This window comes from Rana temporaria, chromosome 9 (genome assembly GCF_905171775.1).
Source record: "Rana temporaria chromosome 9, aRanTem1.1, whole genome shotgun sequence".
Taxonomy (NCBI): Eukaryota; Metazoa; Chordata; class Amphibia; order Anura; family Ranidae; genus Rana; species Rana temporaria.
Genome location: NC_053497.1, coordinates 135248322 through 135264627, shown reverse-complemented (window position 1 = coordinate 135264627; position 16306 = coordinate 135248322). Strand labels below are relative to the sequence as shown.

At 48.0% G+C, this 16306-nt stretch overlaps 1 protein-coding gene across 2 annotated transcripts in view; it reads right to left on the bottom strand.

Moving 5' to 3' along the window:
* Positions 1-6857: 6857 nt before the first annotated feature.
* The window catches only part of RNF208 (ring finger protein 208), a 36945-nt gene continuing 27496 nt past the window's right edge, over positions 6858-16306 (bottom strand). For both annotated transcript variants that reach the window (XM_040324591.1, XM_040324593.1), the window contains exon 2: positions 6858-9381. In XM_040324591.1, the coding sequence (XP_040180525.1) occupies positions 7864-8661 (798 nt within the window). In that variant the 5' untranslated portion in view covers positions 8662-9381 and the 3' untranslated portion in view covers positions 6858-7863. The remainder of the gene's footprint in view (positions 9382-16306) is intronic.

The following is a 16306-nucleotide window of genomic DNA, read 5'->3' as shown; positions in this document are numbered from 1 at the left end:
GAATCCCTGGACTGCAGTAAGTATGCATGTTGGAAATTCTCACTTTACCAGTGCTAATAATGAGGCAAGGATGAGGATGACAGGAAAAACAAGCTGACAATGGCAGCTACTATATTTCTAATGCCTCCTACACACGATCGGTTTTCCAATGAAAAAAGTCTGACCGACTTTTTCCATCGGAAATTCTGACCGTGTGTATGCCCATAAGAGTTTTTCCATCTGAAATTCAGAGGAATTCCATTGGAGTTTACATAGAGAATATGGGCCAGATTCACAGAAGAGATACGACGCCGTATCTCCTGATACGCCATCGTATCTCTGTGATCCGCCCATCCTAACTATGCGGCTGATTCATAGAATCAGTTACGCATAGATAGCCATAAGATCCGACAGGTGTAATTGACTTACACCGTCGGATCTTAGGATGCAATTCTAGGCCAGCCGCTAGGTGGGGATTCCATAGTGGTCGGCGTAGAATATGCAAATGACTAGTTACGGCGATCCACGAAGATCCGCGCGTTCGTCGCAATCCCGTACGTCGTCGCTAGTCGTTTTTACCCCTTGCAAAGTTACACCTGCTTTAACATGGCTTATCTTTAGATCAGCCATGTTAAAGTATGGCAGCCGTTCCCGCGTCGAATTTCGATTTTTTTTGCGTAAGACGTCCGGGAATACGAAACGCCATAACGCACGTCGCATTTAAAAAAAAACCTCGGGGCGCCGTAATTTCGCGCAATGCACGTCGGGAAATTTCCTAAGGGAGCATGCGCAGAACGTTCCGCGCGGGAACGCGCCTAATTTAAATGGTGCCCGCCCCATTTGAATTAGGCGGGCTTGCGCCGAGCGCATTTACGTTACACCGCCGCAAGTTTACAGGTAAGAGCTTTGTGAATCAGGCACTTACGCTGTAAACCTGCGGCGGTGTAACATAAATGGGATACGTTACGCCGCCGCGGAGTAACGTAAGTGTCTGTGAAACTGGCCCTATGTTCTCTTTTCCTCCGATGGAATTCCGTCAGAATTCCGATGTGAGTTTGATCCGGCAAAAGCCTGATCGTGTGTACGAGGCATAACAGTTTGTCCCTAAGCCTTTGTCCCTAAGTTTGTCCTATAGGCTCACTATGCAAGTCGCTTAGGGCCCCGCAAAGCTGCGGAGGGCCCCCCAAATTACTAGAGGCCCCGCCTGGTGAGAATTAATTGTCGGCCCCTCAGCCCGTGTGTTACGGAACCATGAACCAGACGTACAACAAGAGATAAGTGAAAATAAGAAGGCTTTATTGAAAATCAAGCTGTAAAGCAAAAGTCCAACGGATGGTGAAACCAGAGGTCAGGAACCAGAAGAGTAGTCAGACGAAGCCAGGATCAGGAACCAGCAGGGAAGTCAGACGAAGCCAGGATCAGGAACCAGCAGAGAAGTCAGACGAAGCCAGGATCGGGATCGGAACCAGAAGCAGCAGCAGTCTTAGAAGCATGTGCACACAGGAGGACCAAGCAAGGAACTGAAGTCACAGACCTCCTATATATGTGAGCCAGGTATCCAGCTCCTCCCAGTGGGAAGGAGGAGCCGCAGGGTGGGAGGCTACAAGAGACCTAGAAACCAAGATGGCCGCCAGCACATGTCAAACGAAGGAGACAGGAGAGAGGTAAGACCATGACAGTACCTCCCCCTCAAGGGCCCCTCCTCCGCGGTGCAAAAAACGGTTTCTGAGGGAAGCGTGCGTGGAAGGCTCGGAGCAAGGCAGGAGCATGGACATCTGCGGAGGGAACCCAGGAACGCTCCTCAGGACCATAACCACGCCAGTGGACCAGAAACTGCACCCGACCGCGAACCAGGCGTGAGTCCAGGATATTGCTCACCTCATACTCCTCGTGATTGCCCACTTGGACCGGACGAGGCCGAGGAACCGAGGAAGTGAAGCGATTGCACACCAGTGGCTTCAACAGGGAGACATGAAACACGTTGGAGATCCGCATGCCAGGTGGAAGCGCAAGGGCATAGGCTACCGGGTTTACCCTGCGAAGCACTCGGAAGGGACCAACAAAGCGAGGAGCCAGCTTGGGAGTGGGCACTCGAAGGTTGAGGTTGCGGGTGGACAACCATACACGGTCTCCGACCTGGTAGGAAGGAGCAGGCGCTCGTCTGCGATCAGCCTGGAGTTTCTGGCGCTGCGCAGAGACCTCAAGGGACCTCTGGATCTGTACCCAAGAAGCACGTAGAGCAGAAAGGTGATCCTCCACAGCCGGAATATCCTGGGGAGAGAATGCCTCCGGTAACACGGCAGGTTGGAACCCATAATTGGCCATGAAGGGAGACGTCCCAGAGGAAGAGTTCACAGCCGTGTTCCTGGCAAACTCAGCCCAAGGCAGGAGGTCAACCCAATTGTCCTGGTGATCGGAGACATAGCAACGAAGGAATTGCTCCAAGGCCTGATTGGATCGTTCTGCGGCCCCATTGGACTGAGGGTGGTAGGCCGAGGAGAAGGAGAGATGAATCCCCAACTGGGAGCAAAAGGCGCGCCAGAACCTGGACACAAACTGACTCCCCGATCCGACACTATCTCTTTGGGCAAACCGTGCAACCGGAAGACCTCCCGGGCAAAAATCGTGGCCAACTCTTGTGCAGAGGGTAACTTCTTGAGAGGAACACAGTGGCACATTTTGGAAAACCGATCCACAATCATGAGAATGACCGTATGGCCTCGGGATGCAGGGAGGTCCACAATGAAATCCATCCCCAGGTGTGACCATGGGCGCTCCCCGGTGGCTATGGGTTGCAGCAGGCCCAACGGAAGGTGCCGAGGGGACTTACTTTGGGCACAAACAGAGCATGCCGCTACATATGCGGCGATGTCGGAACGTAGGGAAGGCCACCAGAACAGACGTGAAACAGCCCAGGACAGCTGATTCTTACCAGGATGCCCCGCGGTCTTGGAGTTATGGTAGGTTCGCAACAACCGAGTGCGCAACTCCTCAGGCACAAAACATCTGCCGTTGGGTGTCCCAGAGGGAGCACCAGACTGAGCCGCCAAAATCTGCTCACCAAGGGGAGAGGTCAGGCTGGTGCGAATGGCGGCCAGGATCTGATTCGGAGGTATGACCGAAGTCGGTATAGATTCCTCCCTGGACAGCTCGGAGTACTGCCGTGATAAGGCATCCGCCCTGATGTTCTTGGAACCAGGTAGGTAGGAGACCACGTAATTAAAACGTGACAAGAACAGAGCCCATCTGGCCTGACGTGGTGTCAATCTCTTGGCCTCAGAAAGGTAGGTCAGATTCTTGTGGTCCGTCAGGATGAGAACCGGAACCACCGAGCCCTCGAGCAAGTGCCTCCACTCTTTGAGAGCCTGCACTATGGCCAATAACTCCCTGTCACCAATCTGATAGTTGCACTCCGCGGATGACAGTTTCCGGGAGTAAAACCCACAAGGAAGCAGCGGACCCTCTGGTGTCCTACGCTGAGACAGAAGGGCGCCTACTCCCGTCTCGGACGCGTCCACCTCGAGGACAAAGGGCAACCCAGGGTTGGGATGAGACAGAATCGGAGCTGACACAAAGGCGGATTTTAGGGCCTCAAAAGCCCGGATGGCCTCGAGCGGCCAGACCTGGGAATTACTGCCCTTCCTGGTCAGATCCGTGAGAGGCTTGGCCAGCATGGAGAAGTCCCTGATGAACTTCCGATAATAATTGGCGAAGCCCAAAAAACGCTGCAAGGAACGAAGACCACTGGGCTGAGGCCACTGTAAGACAGCCGAAACCTTCTCAGGATCCATGGAGAACCCCTCAGCGGAAATGATGTAACCTAGGAAGGTTACCTGGGATCGGTGAAATTCGCATTTCTCAAGCTTACCGAACAGCTTGTTCTCTCGTAACCGTTGCAACACTCGTTTGACATCCAGAATGTGGGCCTCCCTGGATTCAGAATATACCAAGATGTCATCCAAATAGACCACCACACACTGCTGCAACAGGTCACGGAAAACATCGTTGATGAATTCCTGAAAGACTGCGGGCGCATTGCACAACCCAAAGGGCATAACCAAGGATTCATAATGACCGGTCCTGGTGTTAAAGGCGGTCTTCCACTCATCGCCCGCCTTGATCCTTACCAGGTTATATGCCGCCCTCAGGTCGAGTTTGGTAAAGACCGTGGCCCCTTTAAGGCGATCGAACAGCTCGGAAATCAAGGGTATCGGGTAAGCGTTCTTGATCGTGATGCGATTGAGACCCCTGTAATCGATGCAAGGCCTCAACTCACCGCCCTTCTTTTTCACAAAGAAAAATCCAGCCCCTGCCGGGGACGAGGATTTGCGAATGTGACCACGGGACAGCGCCTCCATCACGTACTCCTCCATGGCCTCATTCTCCGCAACCGACAGTGGATAGACCTTGCCGCGAGGAGGAACGGCACCAGGTTGTAACTCAATGGCACAATCATATGGGCGGTGCGGAGGTAGGGCAACTGCGCGTACCTTATCGAATACATCCCGGTACTGCTCGTATTCAGGAGGCAACAGAGAGTCCGAGGAAGTACACAGCAACTTGACAGGCCCAAGGATGCACTTAGCCCCACACTGTGGTGACCATGAGAGGATCTCGGCCGATCTCCAGTTAAAAGTCGGATTATGCTTCTGGAGCCAGGGGTACCCCAAGACCACCGAGTAGTGTGGAGACGAAATAACTTGGAAGCAGACCGACTCTCTGTGAGCGGCACCAATGGCTACCCCCACTGGAAGGGTCTCATGAGTCACGTGTGACGGTTGGAGGGGTCTGCCGTCTATCGCCTCTAGAGCCAGCGGGGAACCTCGAGCCTGTAGAGGAATGGAATTGGCGGCAGCGAACTCACTATCAATGAAAAAACCACCAGCACCAGAGTCCACCAACGCCTGGGTCGTCACCGAGCCCCCGACCCAGGAGAGGACAACAGTGATCAGTGGTTTATCAACACGGGAAACCGGGGACGAGGAGACTCCACCCAAGATCTGCCCCCGACAGGATCTCAGGTGCGAGCGTTTCCCGGACGGTTCGGACATGCCAACCGAAAATGCCCATCGAGACCACAGTACATGCATCGGCCCTCGCGTCTCCGGAGTACCCTCTCCCCCTCGGACAAGCGAGCAAACCCCAGCTGCGAGGGTTCACCCCCAGACAAGTCAACCCCAGGAGGCGTGGGAGGAGAGGGAGGCACGGGTGGGACAGCAAACTTAGGCGCCAAACCGTTAGGAGGCCTCCGCAGGCACTCCTTAAAGGAAGGTCTCTCCCTGAGTCTGGTGTCAATCAAAATCAGGAAAGAAATAAGAGCCTCGAGCTCCACTGGTAGGTCCTTAGCTGCAACCTCATCCTTCAAGGCATCCGAGAGACCATGAGAGAAAGCAGCGACCAGGGCCTCATTATTCCAACCTACCTCTGCTGCCAGGGTACGAAACTCAATGGCGTATTCGGCTACGGATCGTGAACCCTGTCTGGCGGACATAAGGAGCTTCGCAGCAGAGGCGGCGCGAGCCGGCACATCGAATACCTTCCGAAGAGAAGCAACAAAACCGGAAAACTCGGCAACCACCGGATTGTTGTTCTCCCATAAAGGACTGGCCCAGGACAAGGCCTTGTCAGAGAGCAGCGAGATCAAGAACCCCACCTTTGATCTCTCAGTGGGAAAGGCATGTGGCAGCAACTCGAAATAAATGCCCACTTGGTTAAGGAAACCTCGGCACTGAGTTGGCTCTCCCCCAAATCGCTGTGGAAGGGGGGCAGAACCGGACATACCCCGAAACACCGCAGGCGCAACATCAGGTGTCGGGGTAGACTCTGGCGCAACAACCGGAGCGGCAGTAGGAGCGGGCCCAGGAGCGACAACCGACCCATCGGCAACGGGAGCGACATGAACCGTGCGTTCAAGCAGGGTTTGCAACGCCACGGCGAACTGACCCAACAGGGACTCCAGCTGATCAAGTCTGGCAACCAGCGTGGGTAGCGAGGATGGCTCTGTACCGTCAAAATTCATGGCTTGGTCCTAATGTTACGGAACCATGAACCAGACGTACAACAAGAGATAAGTGAAAATAAGAAGGCTTTATTGAAAATCAAGCTGTAAAGCAAAAGTCCAACGGATGGTGAAACCAGAGGTCAGGAACCAGAAGAGTAGTCAGACGAAGCCAGGATCAGGAACCAGCAGGGAAGTCAGACGAAGCCAGGATCAGGAACCAGCAGAGAAGTCAGACGAAGCCAGGATCGGGATCGGAACCAGAAGCAGCAGCAGTCTTAGAAGCATGTGCACACAGGAGGACCAAGCAAGGAACTGAAGTCACAGACCTCCTATATATGTGAGCCAGGTATCCAGCTCCTCCCAGTGGGAAGGAGGAGCCGCAGGGTGGGAGGCTACAAGAGACCTAGAAACCAAGATGGCCGCCAGCACATGTCAAACGAAGGAGACAGGAGAGAGGTAAGACCATGACACCGTGCTTCTCAACTCGCTGGCTGCATGGGAGAAGAGGTAAGAAGTCAGCAGCCCCCGCTTCTCACTTTAATGTAAGATGTCATTTCCGACAGCAGAACACCTCCTCCCCCCCCACTTCTCAACGTTAATCTTTAATGTGACATGTCACTGTTGGCAGCGCCCCCCCCCCCCCTCCCCGCTTCTCAACTTTAATGTGACATGACATTTTCGGGAGCAACTTTAATGTGACATTTCATTTTCGGGAGCAACTTTAATGTGACATGTCATTTTGCTTAGGGCCCCAGGGAGTTCAGGATCGGCATTGCAGGTAACCATAATGATTTCAACACTTCCCTTTTTTTTATATCCTTTTTCATTAGACTGGAGATCACCAGAAGGCAAAAAAAAAGACACAACACAAAAGAACTGAGTGTGTTTGTAGCCATTTATACAGTTGATGGATATTTCAGACTAGCTACAATAACAGTTGTCTCTTGTCAGCAAAGCTATTAAATAGCAGGGCTCCTTTCAAAAAAGAGAAACATGACATACCCTTAAACGGAAACAAGAGATTGACTCCTCCCACCCTGATTCTCCCATCAGAACACGTTGGTCACAAACCGACCTTTCCTTTTAATTTCCACTGCAAAGATCACCAATATATTGCGCTGCAATCTACTGTAGATCTCTCCAGTGGTGAAAAGGTTAAACTGATGCAAGAAGGACCTGCAAAGTGGTTAATGCGGAGCAGTGATTTTTTTTTTTGATTTTTTTTTTTATCTTTTTCAAATACATACAATAATTTAAAATATATCATTTCTTATTATTTCATATTTGTTTTTGTCTTGGTCAGCAAATGAAACAAAAGCTTTGGCAAAACAATTTTGACAGAGATAGAGATAGAGAGAGAGAGAGAGAGAGATAGAGAGAGGTGACAGCAGTGTTTCCTACTGGTGTAGAGGGAATTCCAGGACAACCTCAGCCGATAACACCAGACATTTTACGCCACCAAATGTTGTGCTTGGTACTGGGCTTAGGTGACACAGCTGGTTACAGAAAAAGAGACTTTTTACTGATATGGTCAAGTCACAGTCTATACCCGTCCATCCATGCCTATGTACATTGCCACTTAGAAAAGGTTGTTAGGAAAAAAGACAGATAAAAGAAGGGAAAAAAGTCAAGGCTTGGGAAGACGAGAGAGAGAGAGAAAGAACGAGAGAGGGTGAGTTGGGACAGACAAAACTACAAAGAGAAGCAAGTTCACCAAGATGAATTGAAAGATGTAAACTAAATTGGTTTAGATATCACTGTCAACCACAAAGTCTATTTGACCGATATGTAACAAAGTTTTGGAGAGAAAGTTGGTTGCCTGTATCCAGTAGCTTTGGATTCCACTTTCGGCACTATCCAAGATAATACTGCTTGCCAAATAGCTACATAATTGAACAGGAAGAGAGTGGATTACGAATCTGACAGCTGCATGCTGCACCACAGTACTGGCGGAAGGTTTGATAACAGCTGCGGTCAGCTTCGCTGCTCCATTGCACCGGGTTGGCCGCGAGGGCTTCGGATGGTAGCCGGTTGAGAATGCTGGTGTTGACAGCAAGGGCAGCTAGGCCATAGTCTGTAAAGAGCACCGTTTCCCTTTTACAGGTGGGGCAGGAAATAAACTTGTACTTCGGACAAGATTCGTAGAGGATCTGAAGGCATTCCTCACAGACAGAGTGGAGACAGGACAAGATACGGGGCCTCTTGTTGGTGAAATTGTACATGTGACCACAAGTCGGACACTCTAAAGGCTCACAAGGAGTGGACGGATGCAGCACATACTGGTTTACAATGACCTCATCAGACGGAGTTTTGCGATGGTAACAAATCTCTGTGCTCGCCTTCCGTTGGCCAGGGTAGATCTTCTCACGCCGTGGTGGAGGAGGTGTCCTGGGAAGCCCCAAAGTGCCTGGAGTGCCATCTAGACTGGACATCTCCCCGCAGGCCTGGTTGACGATAATTTCCGATTCTGAAGGCCAGGCCCGTTTGGCAACTAGAGTAGGCTCCCTCCGTAATGGAGGACCGTACCGCGGCTGAGAGTTCTGGCATTCAGAGAACTTCTCTGCCTGTATGATCTTCATGGCCTCCATTTTGATGATGACCTGTTGCCCTTTCAGACAGGACATAAGAATTTTTTTCACATTACTGTCCGCAACTTTGTTTTCTCCTAGAGCCCCCTGCATGTGGCTAGTGGAATGTGGAATCGTTCTAACACTTAAAAATTTCTATTTGGCAAAACGTTGCTTCTGGAGAAGCCTCTGTTAGTAGGTTGACCTAAAGGGATGTCCATGCTCTCCAGCACCTTGGCGTAATCTAACAGTCAATTATACAAACACAGGCGATACGTCTCCAAGCAACTCTGTAGGTGTTGTGCAAGGTCCGGAATCTGTTAGATGTCAATGTATCACAGTATTATGAATTTGTAATCCAAGATCTATTTTTAAATATCTCCACTTCTTGAACTTGCGGAGGAGATGTGGATCCTGAAAGTTCCCGGGCAACAGTGTTCCTTGAAGACAAGCTTATCTGTACAACAACATCGCATCAAGGGCAGCATGTACCTTGCAAGCAGGTGCTCCACCTCTTTGTGCTTTATTGCTGTTTGTGTGCAGGGCTGGAGCAAGGCTAAAGAATGTTTTAGCAAATTCCTTTCTTCTGACAGCCTCCTTTGCTCCCACTAACAGGTCAGTTACATTCCAGGAGGCTGAAGATCTCTGTGCAAGGTTGGCATGGGTTAGATGCATATATCCTGTTTGAGTCTCAGGGCAAGAGGTGGAGTCATAAAACCTTGCTTGGCTTTAGATGGAGTCTTCAATAAAGAAGGAGCTGAGTCTACCTCTGTCAATGATTACCTCCTCTACTGCTGAATTGTCACGTAGGGGACCCTCTGTTTCTGCAAGCACCTGTGCAAAAATAATAAAGACAATGTTAAGCCGAAGGCCAGCGGGTACAGTTTACAGATGTTGAACTTTTGAATATTTTATGCCTAGTACACACGATCGGTTTTCCCGACGGTCAAAAGACCGCCGGGAAAACCGAGGGGAAAACCGGGAACCGGATCGGTCCCTTTTCCCCTCTACACATGGCCGGTTTTCCCGACAGGGAAACTGCCAGGAGAACTTTGGTCGGGAAAACCGGCCGTGTGTGGTGTTTCCCATAGGAAAACTGCGGGAAAAAAACGCAGCGATTTGCGGCGAGAAAAAAGGGAACATGTTCTCATTTTTTAACCCGCAGTTTTCCTGTCGGGAAGGAGCATACACAAGGACGGTTTTCCCAGCCAAAGGAAAAAAAACAGTTTTCTCGACGGGAAAAACGATCGTGTGTACTAGGCATACGTTTTAATAACATTGCTGGATAAATATATAAACGCTTTAGAAATTAAAATACCCAATAACGGAGCAAAATACCAAGCAATACAGATCCTTCAGCAGATCATCAATGTGTGTTCCAGCTGTGTATTTAGCCGCTTGCCTGGAGTTCAGCGCTCACATAAAGTCGGTATAAAACCACAGGGCAGCGTGTACAAGAGGCTGGTGGCTTTTGCTTTATGTAAATAAAGTGTCAAAATATTCAACGGAAAAAAGAGAGATAAAAACAGAGATAAAAACAGTTTCACTTCCTATTTTTTTTTTTTACTTCGCTCCTTTTACTAGTTTACCTGCCAGCTCAGTCTCCTCTTTGTTGCAGCGTACAATATGCATCTCTATGAAAGTTGGCAATAGATGGATCATTTTTTTTTCGTTGAGCCACAGGGTTGAACAAAAAATAAAAACTACGACTTCCTCCACCCACACAAGCGAGATAGATGAAGGAATCTCCTCCTCTAAAAACACTATATTTTGACAGCAGGACTCTCCGCTGTCAGTGCACTGATCAATGGCAGCCAATTGGCTGCAGCTGCTGATTGACAAAAGTTTCCCAACATTCCCGTTTCACAAAAGTTGATCTAATGGTCTGTTGAACAAAAAAGCCTACACATGGATCGAAATTCAGTTGGTCCCTGCAGAACTGTGTCCCAAGCATTGGCCAGGCTCTTCTCACGCGTGAACGATAAGTGCTGATCGTAGCGGTAATTGTAACCCCCGTGTGATATGGTGACCCCACCTGCTACAGGAAAGGTCCTGACGGGATGACTAGCAGCTAAACTGGTTTACCCAATGCCAAGAGGAGGAGGGGGTACCACTAGGAAAACAAAACATTTTGTATCAGATTTGATTTTTATCCCTGTTTTGTATTATGTTGTTGTGCCCTTTCCCTTTGTTAATGTTATCAGAACACAAACAAGCCCACATAGTCCAATCAGTAATGCAAAAATAAAGCAATCTGCGGTTACAAGGACCACAGCCTATCTGCAAACAGCATCATTTGATGTGTATCATATTCTTTGGTTATACATTCTTTGGATGAGGGAATCTCCCCTTCTGATGTCTCGTACACACGACCCGTCGGAAAAACTGCGATGAGAGCCTTTGTATGCTTTATCGCAGTTTTTCAGATGGGAAAACTGCCGGAAAAAGACAGAACAGGATTTTTTTTCCCGTCAGGAAAAATCCTAGCGGGAAAACTGTTCGTCTTTAGCGAAATCCTAGCAGGAAAAAAAAATGTGCATGGAATTCGAAGCATGCTCGGAAGCATAGAACTTCATTTTGTTGGCTCGTCGTAGTCTTTTACGTCACTGCGTTCTTGGCAGTCAAACGTTCACTGGACTTTTGTGTGACAGTGTGTATGCAAGACAAGCTTGAGAGGAATTCCATCGGGAAAACCATTGTTTTTTTATCTGACGGAAAAACCGGTTGTGTGTACGAGGCATTAGACACTGTGGGCCAGATTCAGAAAGAATCGCGGCGGCGTAACGTATCGTCTTTACGTTACACCGCCGCAAGTTTTCAGCGCAAGTGCCTGATTCACCAAGCACTTGCGTGTGAACTTACGGCGGTGTAACGTAAAGCCATCCGGTGCAAGCCCGCCTAATTCAAATGGAGCGTGTACCATTTAAATTAGGCGCGCTGCCGCGCCGAACATTCTGCGCATGCTCCGTTAGTAAATTTCCTGACGTGCTTTGCGCGAAATTACGGTGCCCCGACGTGTTTGTGAATGGCGACGTGCGTAACGTTCTTACGCCAAAAAAAATAATATTTAAATTCGACGCGGGAACGACGGACATACTTTAACATGGCTGGTGTAAAGTTAAGCCTTGAAAAAGCAGGCTTAACTTTGCGACGGGAAAAAACTACTTGCGACGACGTAACGCACGCGAGTAGCTTCGTGGATCGCCGTAAAAGCTAATTTGTATACCCGACGCTGGAAAACGACGCAAACTCCACCCAGTGGCGGCCGAAGTATTGCAGCCTAAGATCTGAAGGCGTACAAAGCCGTAAGCCTGTCAGGTCTTAGCCAAATGCCGTCGTATCTTGTTTGTGAATCACAAATTAAGATACGACGCGGCAAATTTAAAAATACGCCGGAGTATCAGTAGATACTCCGGCGTATTTCTTCTATGAATCTGGCCCTGTATTTTGACAGCAGGACTCTCTACTGTCAGTACACTGATCAGTGGCTACAGCCGCTGATCGACAAAAAAATCTCCAACATTCATATTTGACAAAAGCTGATCCAATGGTCAACTTCTGTTGAACAAGTATGCCTACACATGGAGCGAAATTTAGCTGGTCCCTGCTTAACTCGCCGAATTTCAATCCATCTGTCGCCAGCTTTAGAGAAATGTATTCAACTACTCTGCAATGATTTCTAATTGTCTGGAAAAGAGGTCTCCAAACTTTCTAAACAAAGGGACAGACTATTGTCCTTCGGACATTAGGGGGGGCTGGATTGTGGTCCCCCGAGATTAGCAAATGCCCAGAGTCAGTGGGAGTATACAATGCTTCTGACTTTGTGCCCAGTGGGATTAAAAAAGAATAAAGACATAGCACCTGTGGTCATTAGGAGTAGGAATAGTGCCCTGTTACTGGTATTCACATGCATAGAACACCGAACATTGGCGGTGATTTATTCTTCCAAAGCAGGTTGTAAAGGTGCACAATGAAAACCTGTGGCTTTATGTAACCAATAGGCAGGCTTGATTAATCCGCTGACTTGTATGCAGTTTTTGGGCAATTACTATATATCTTGCCAAGGCACCCTGAGGACTCTTGAAGGCATCCCTGGTGCCTGGGCACCCTGGTTGAAAAAGACTGGTCTAGAGCAGGGGTCTCCAAACATTCTAAACAAAGGGCCGGTTTATTGTCCTTCAGACTCTTGGAGGGCCGGACTTTGACCAGCGGGAGCAGAAATTTTCCTGGCATCATTGTTAGTGAACATCTGGTATTAGGGGGAGGAATAGTGCCCCATTGCTGGTATCATAGGGAGTAATAGTGCTCTATTAGTTGTGTCAGTGGGAGAAATGATGCTCCATTGTCGGTCTCAAACGGCAGAATAGTGTCTCGTATCAGTGGGAGGGATAGTGCCCCAAGGGCCGGATAAAGGCAAGCAAAGGGCCGCATCCGGCCCTAGGGCCGGAGTTTGGAGACCACTGGTCTAGAGCATAGGTCTCTAAAGAAAGGGACAGTTAACTGTCCTTCAGACTTTGGGGAAGCTGGACTGTGCCCAGTGGGAGTAAACAATGCCCGATCTTTGGTATTAGGGTGAGAAATAGTTGGTGCCGGTGGGAGGAATAGTGCCCAATTTTTATTGTCAATGGAAGGATTTATGCCCCATCGTTGGTGTCAGTGGAAGGAATCTTCATGGCAATGAGAGGGTGAATCTACATAGCTAGGACAGCAATAAAAACCTGACAGGGGTTCTAATATTCTACCCAAAACTATAGAAAATGACCTGGCTCTTAGGTTATCTCTGTTGGCACCAACATGGTCACCAGAAGAGGAGTTGAGAGGAGTATCTTTTTTTTTTTTTTTTTTCAAATTCTTCCCATTGCTGTCAATGGGCGAACGCCAATGTCGCCTGAAAAAAAGGGTCTGGGACTTTTTTTCAGGCGACAGGCGTACGGCGTCTATGAGATGTGAACCATCTCCATAGACAGCAATGAGAATTTCCCCCTCTAGCGGCACAAGCGTCCGGCGTCGGGCGTTTTGACGCCTAGATGTGAATGGAGACTTAAAAGCTGAGTTCTTTCCTTCCCCAGCTCTACTGTCCAAACAAAATGATTTATTGATTTTAAGCCTCAAATCAGACGGGCACTCAGGGGAAGGTGGTAAAAACAGGATTGTGGAAAATAGTGTTGAGAGTTTAGTTGTTTGATCCAGTGTGTCATGGGGCTTTGTGTGCTTCTGTCACATAACAATTGCTCGACAAAGCTGGAACGTCCTGAGTCTTCGGGAACACTGCAGGAAATTTCGCCCACCGGTTCCAAGTTCTGCTATATAAGTTCCATGACACAGGAAAAGCATTGGCCAGGCTCTTCTCGCCCGTGAACAATAAGTGCTGATCGTAGTGGTAATTGTAACCCCCGTGTGGTATTGTGACCCCACCTGCTACAGGAAATGCCTGGACTAGATGACTAGCAGCTAAACTAAAATGTACCCAATGCCAGGGGGAGGAGGAGGGTACCACTAGGAAACCGAAATGGGAACATTTTGTATTAGATTTGATTTGTATCCCTGTATTATGTTGTTGTGCCCTTTCCTTTTGTTAATGTTATCAGAACGCAAACAAGCTCACATAGTCAAATCAGTGATGCAAAAATTAAGCCATTTGCAGTTGCAAGGACCACAGCCTATCTGCAAACAGTATCATTTTCTGTTTACCTGTTTAGCAATCTTTCCACTGACCACCAATGTAAGGAACATTCTTTCCACTGACCACCAATGTAAGGAGCATTCTTTCCACTGACCACCAATGTAAGGAGCATTCTTTCCACTGACCACCAATGTAAGAAGCATTCTTTCCACTGACCACCAATGTAAGGAGCATTCTTTCCACTGACCACCAATGTAAGGAGCATTCTTTCCACTGACCACCAATGTAAGAAGCATTCTTTCCACTGACCACCAATGTAAGAAGCATTCTTCTCATCGAACCTTAGGGTTCATCCAGAGGTTTCTATGAGTTCTTTGAGCAAAGAGAAAATGTTGCCTCTCAGATGAATAACAACTGACACCAATGATCTTTGTAGCTAAGGGGGGAATTCTTCCCACTGACCATCAATGTAAGAAGCATTTTTCCAGCTGACCACCAATGTAAAGAACATTCTTTTCGCTGACCACAAATGTAAGGAATATACTTCTCACTGACAACCAATGTAAGGATCATTCTCTTCACTGACCACCAATGTAAGAAGCATTCTTCCCACTGATCACCAATGTAAGGAGCATTAATCCCACTGATCCCCAATGTAAGGAGCATTATTCCCACTGACCACTAATGTAAGGAGCATTCTTCCCATTGATCTTCAATGTAAGAAGCATTTTTCCCACTGACAACCAATGTAACAAACATTCTTCCCACTGATCACCAATATAAGAAACATTCTTCCCACCAACAACCAGTGTAAAGAGCATTCTTACCACTGACAACCAATGTAAGAAGCATTGTTCCCACTGACCACCAATATAACAAACTTTCTTCCCACTGACCACCAATATGAGGAACTTTCTTCCCTCTGACCTCCATTATAAGGAACTTTCTTCCCACTGACCACCAATGTAAGAAACTTTCTTACCACTGACCACCAATGCAAGGAACATTCTTCCCACTGACCTCCATTATAAGGAACATTCTTCCCACTGACCTCCATTATAAGGAACTTTCTTCCCACTGACCACCAATGTGAGGAACTTTCTTCCCACTGTCCACCAATGCAAGGGACATTCTTCCCACTGACCTCCATTATAAGTAACATTCTTCCCACTGACCTCCATTATAAGGCATTTTCATCACACTGACCACCAATTTAAGAAACTTTCTTCCAGATAACGTACAGGATATATCTGTTGTGGAGTCTTTAGACCACAGTTTCCTGAATTACTATGACACTGTATTGAAACCTTGACTGTTATGTTATAATTTGTATTAAATTTTTCTAATTAAGGGTTACTGTTAAAGCCTATCATTTGCCGTGATGGGTTGAAGTTTGTGATACTATGCCACTTTGTATAAGCCTCATACCTTAAATAAAGTAAAAAAAAAAAAAAACTTTCTTCCCACTGACAACCAATATAAGTAACTTTCTTCCCACTGACCACCAATGTAAGAAACATTCTTCACACTGACCACCAATAGAAGCAACCTTATTCCCACTGACCACCAATGTAAGAATTGTAAAATAAATGATAAGATGCACTACAAAAAGCAGCAAAAATAAGGAAAACAGCCGACGCGTTTTTACACTGGATTAGTGCTTAGCCATGACTAAGCACTGATCCAGTGTCAAACGCGTCGGCTGTTTTCCTTATTTTTGCTGCTTTTTGTAGTGCATTTTATCATTTATTTTACAAAAAAGACAACTCAAGAGTTTTTTGGAGTGCGGCTGTCCATCTTTTTGAAGTTTCCACTATGTTGCCTTGTGCATTGCCGGCACCCTTGGTTTCCTGAGAGGTTCTTGATTGCTCAGTATATCCACCTGGAGCGGTGACTCCCTTTCCCTGACTATCACAATGTACTGTGAGAAGTATATAGTAATTATTGGCAGAGGTTCTCTGAGCCTGAAAAGGTAATTCAAGGGTTTCCCGAGTTGAAAAGGCTGGGCAGGGCTGCTCTATAGGAACTGCAGATATGAATTTGTACTCGGGCATCCGTTTCTCAGGGAAAAATGGGTGATGAGATATCTTCTCATCCCCGAGATATCTGGACGCCTCTTGGACTGATGGCATTCTA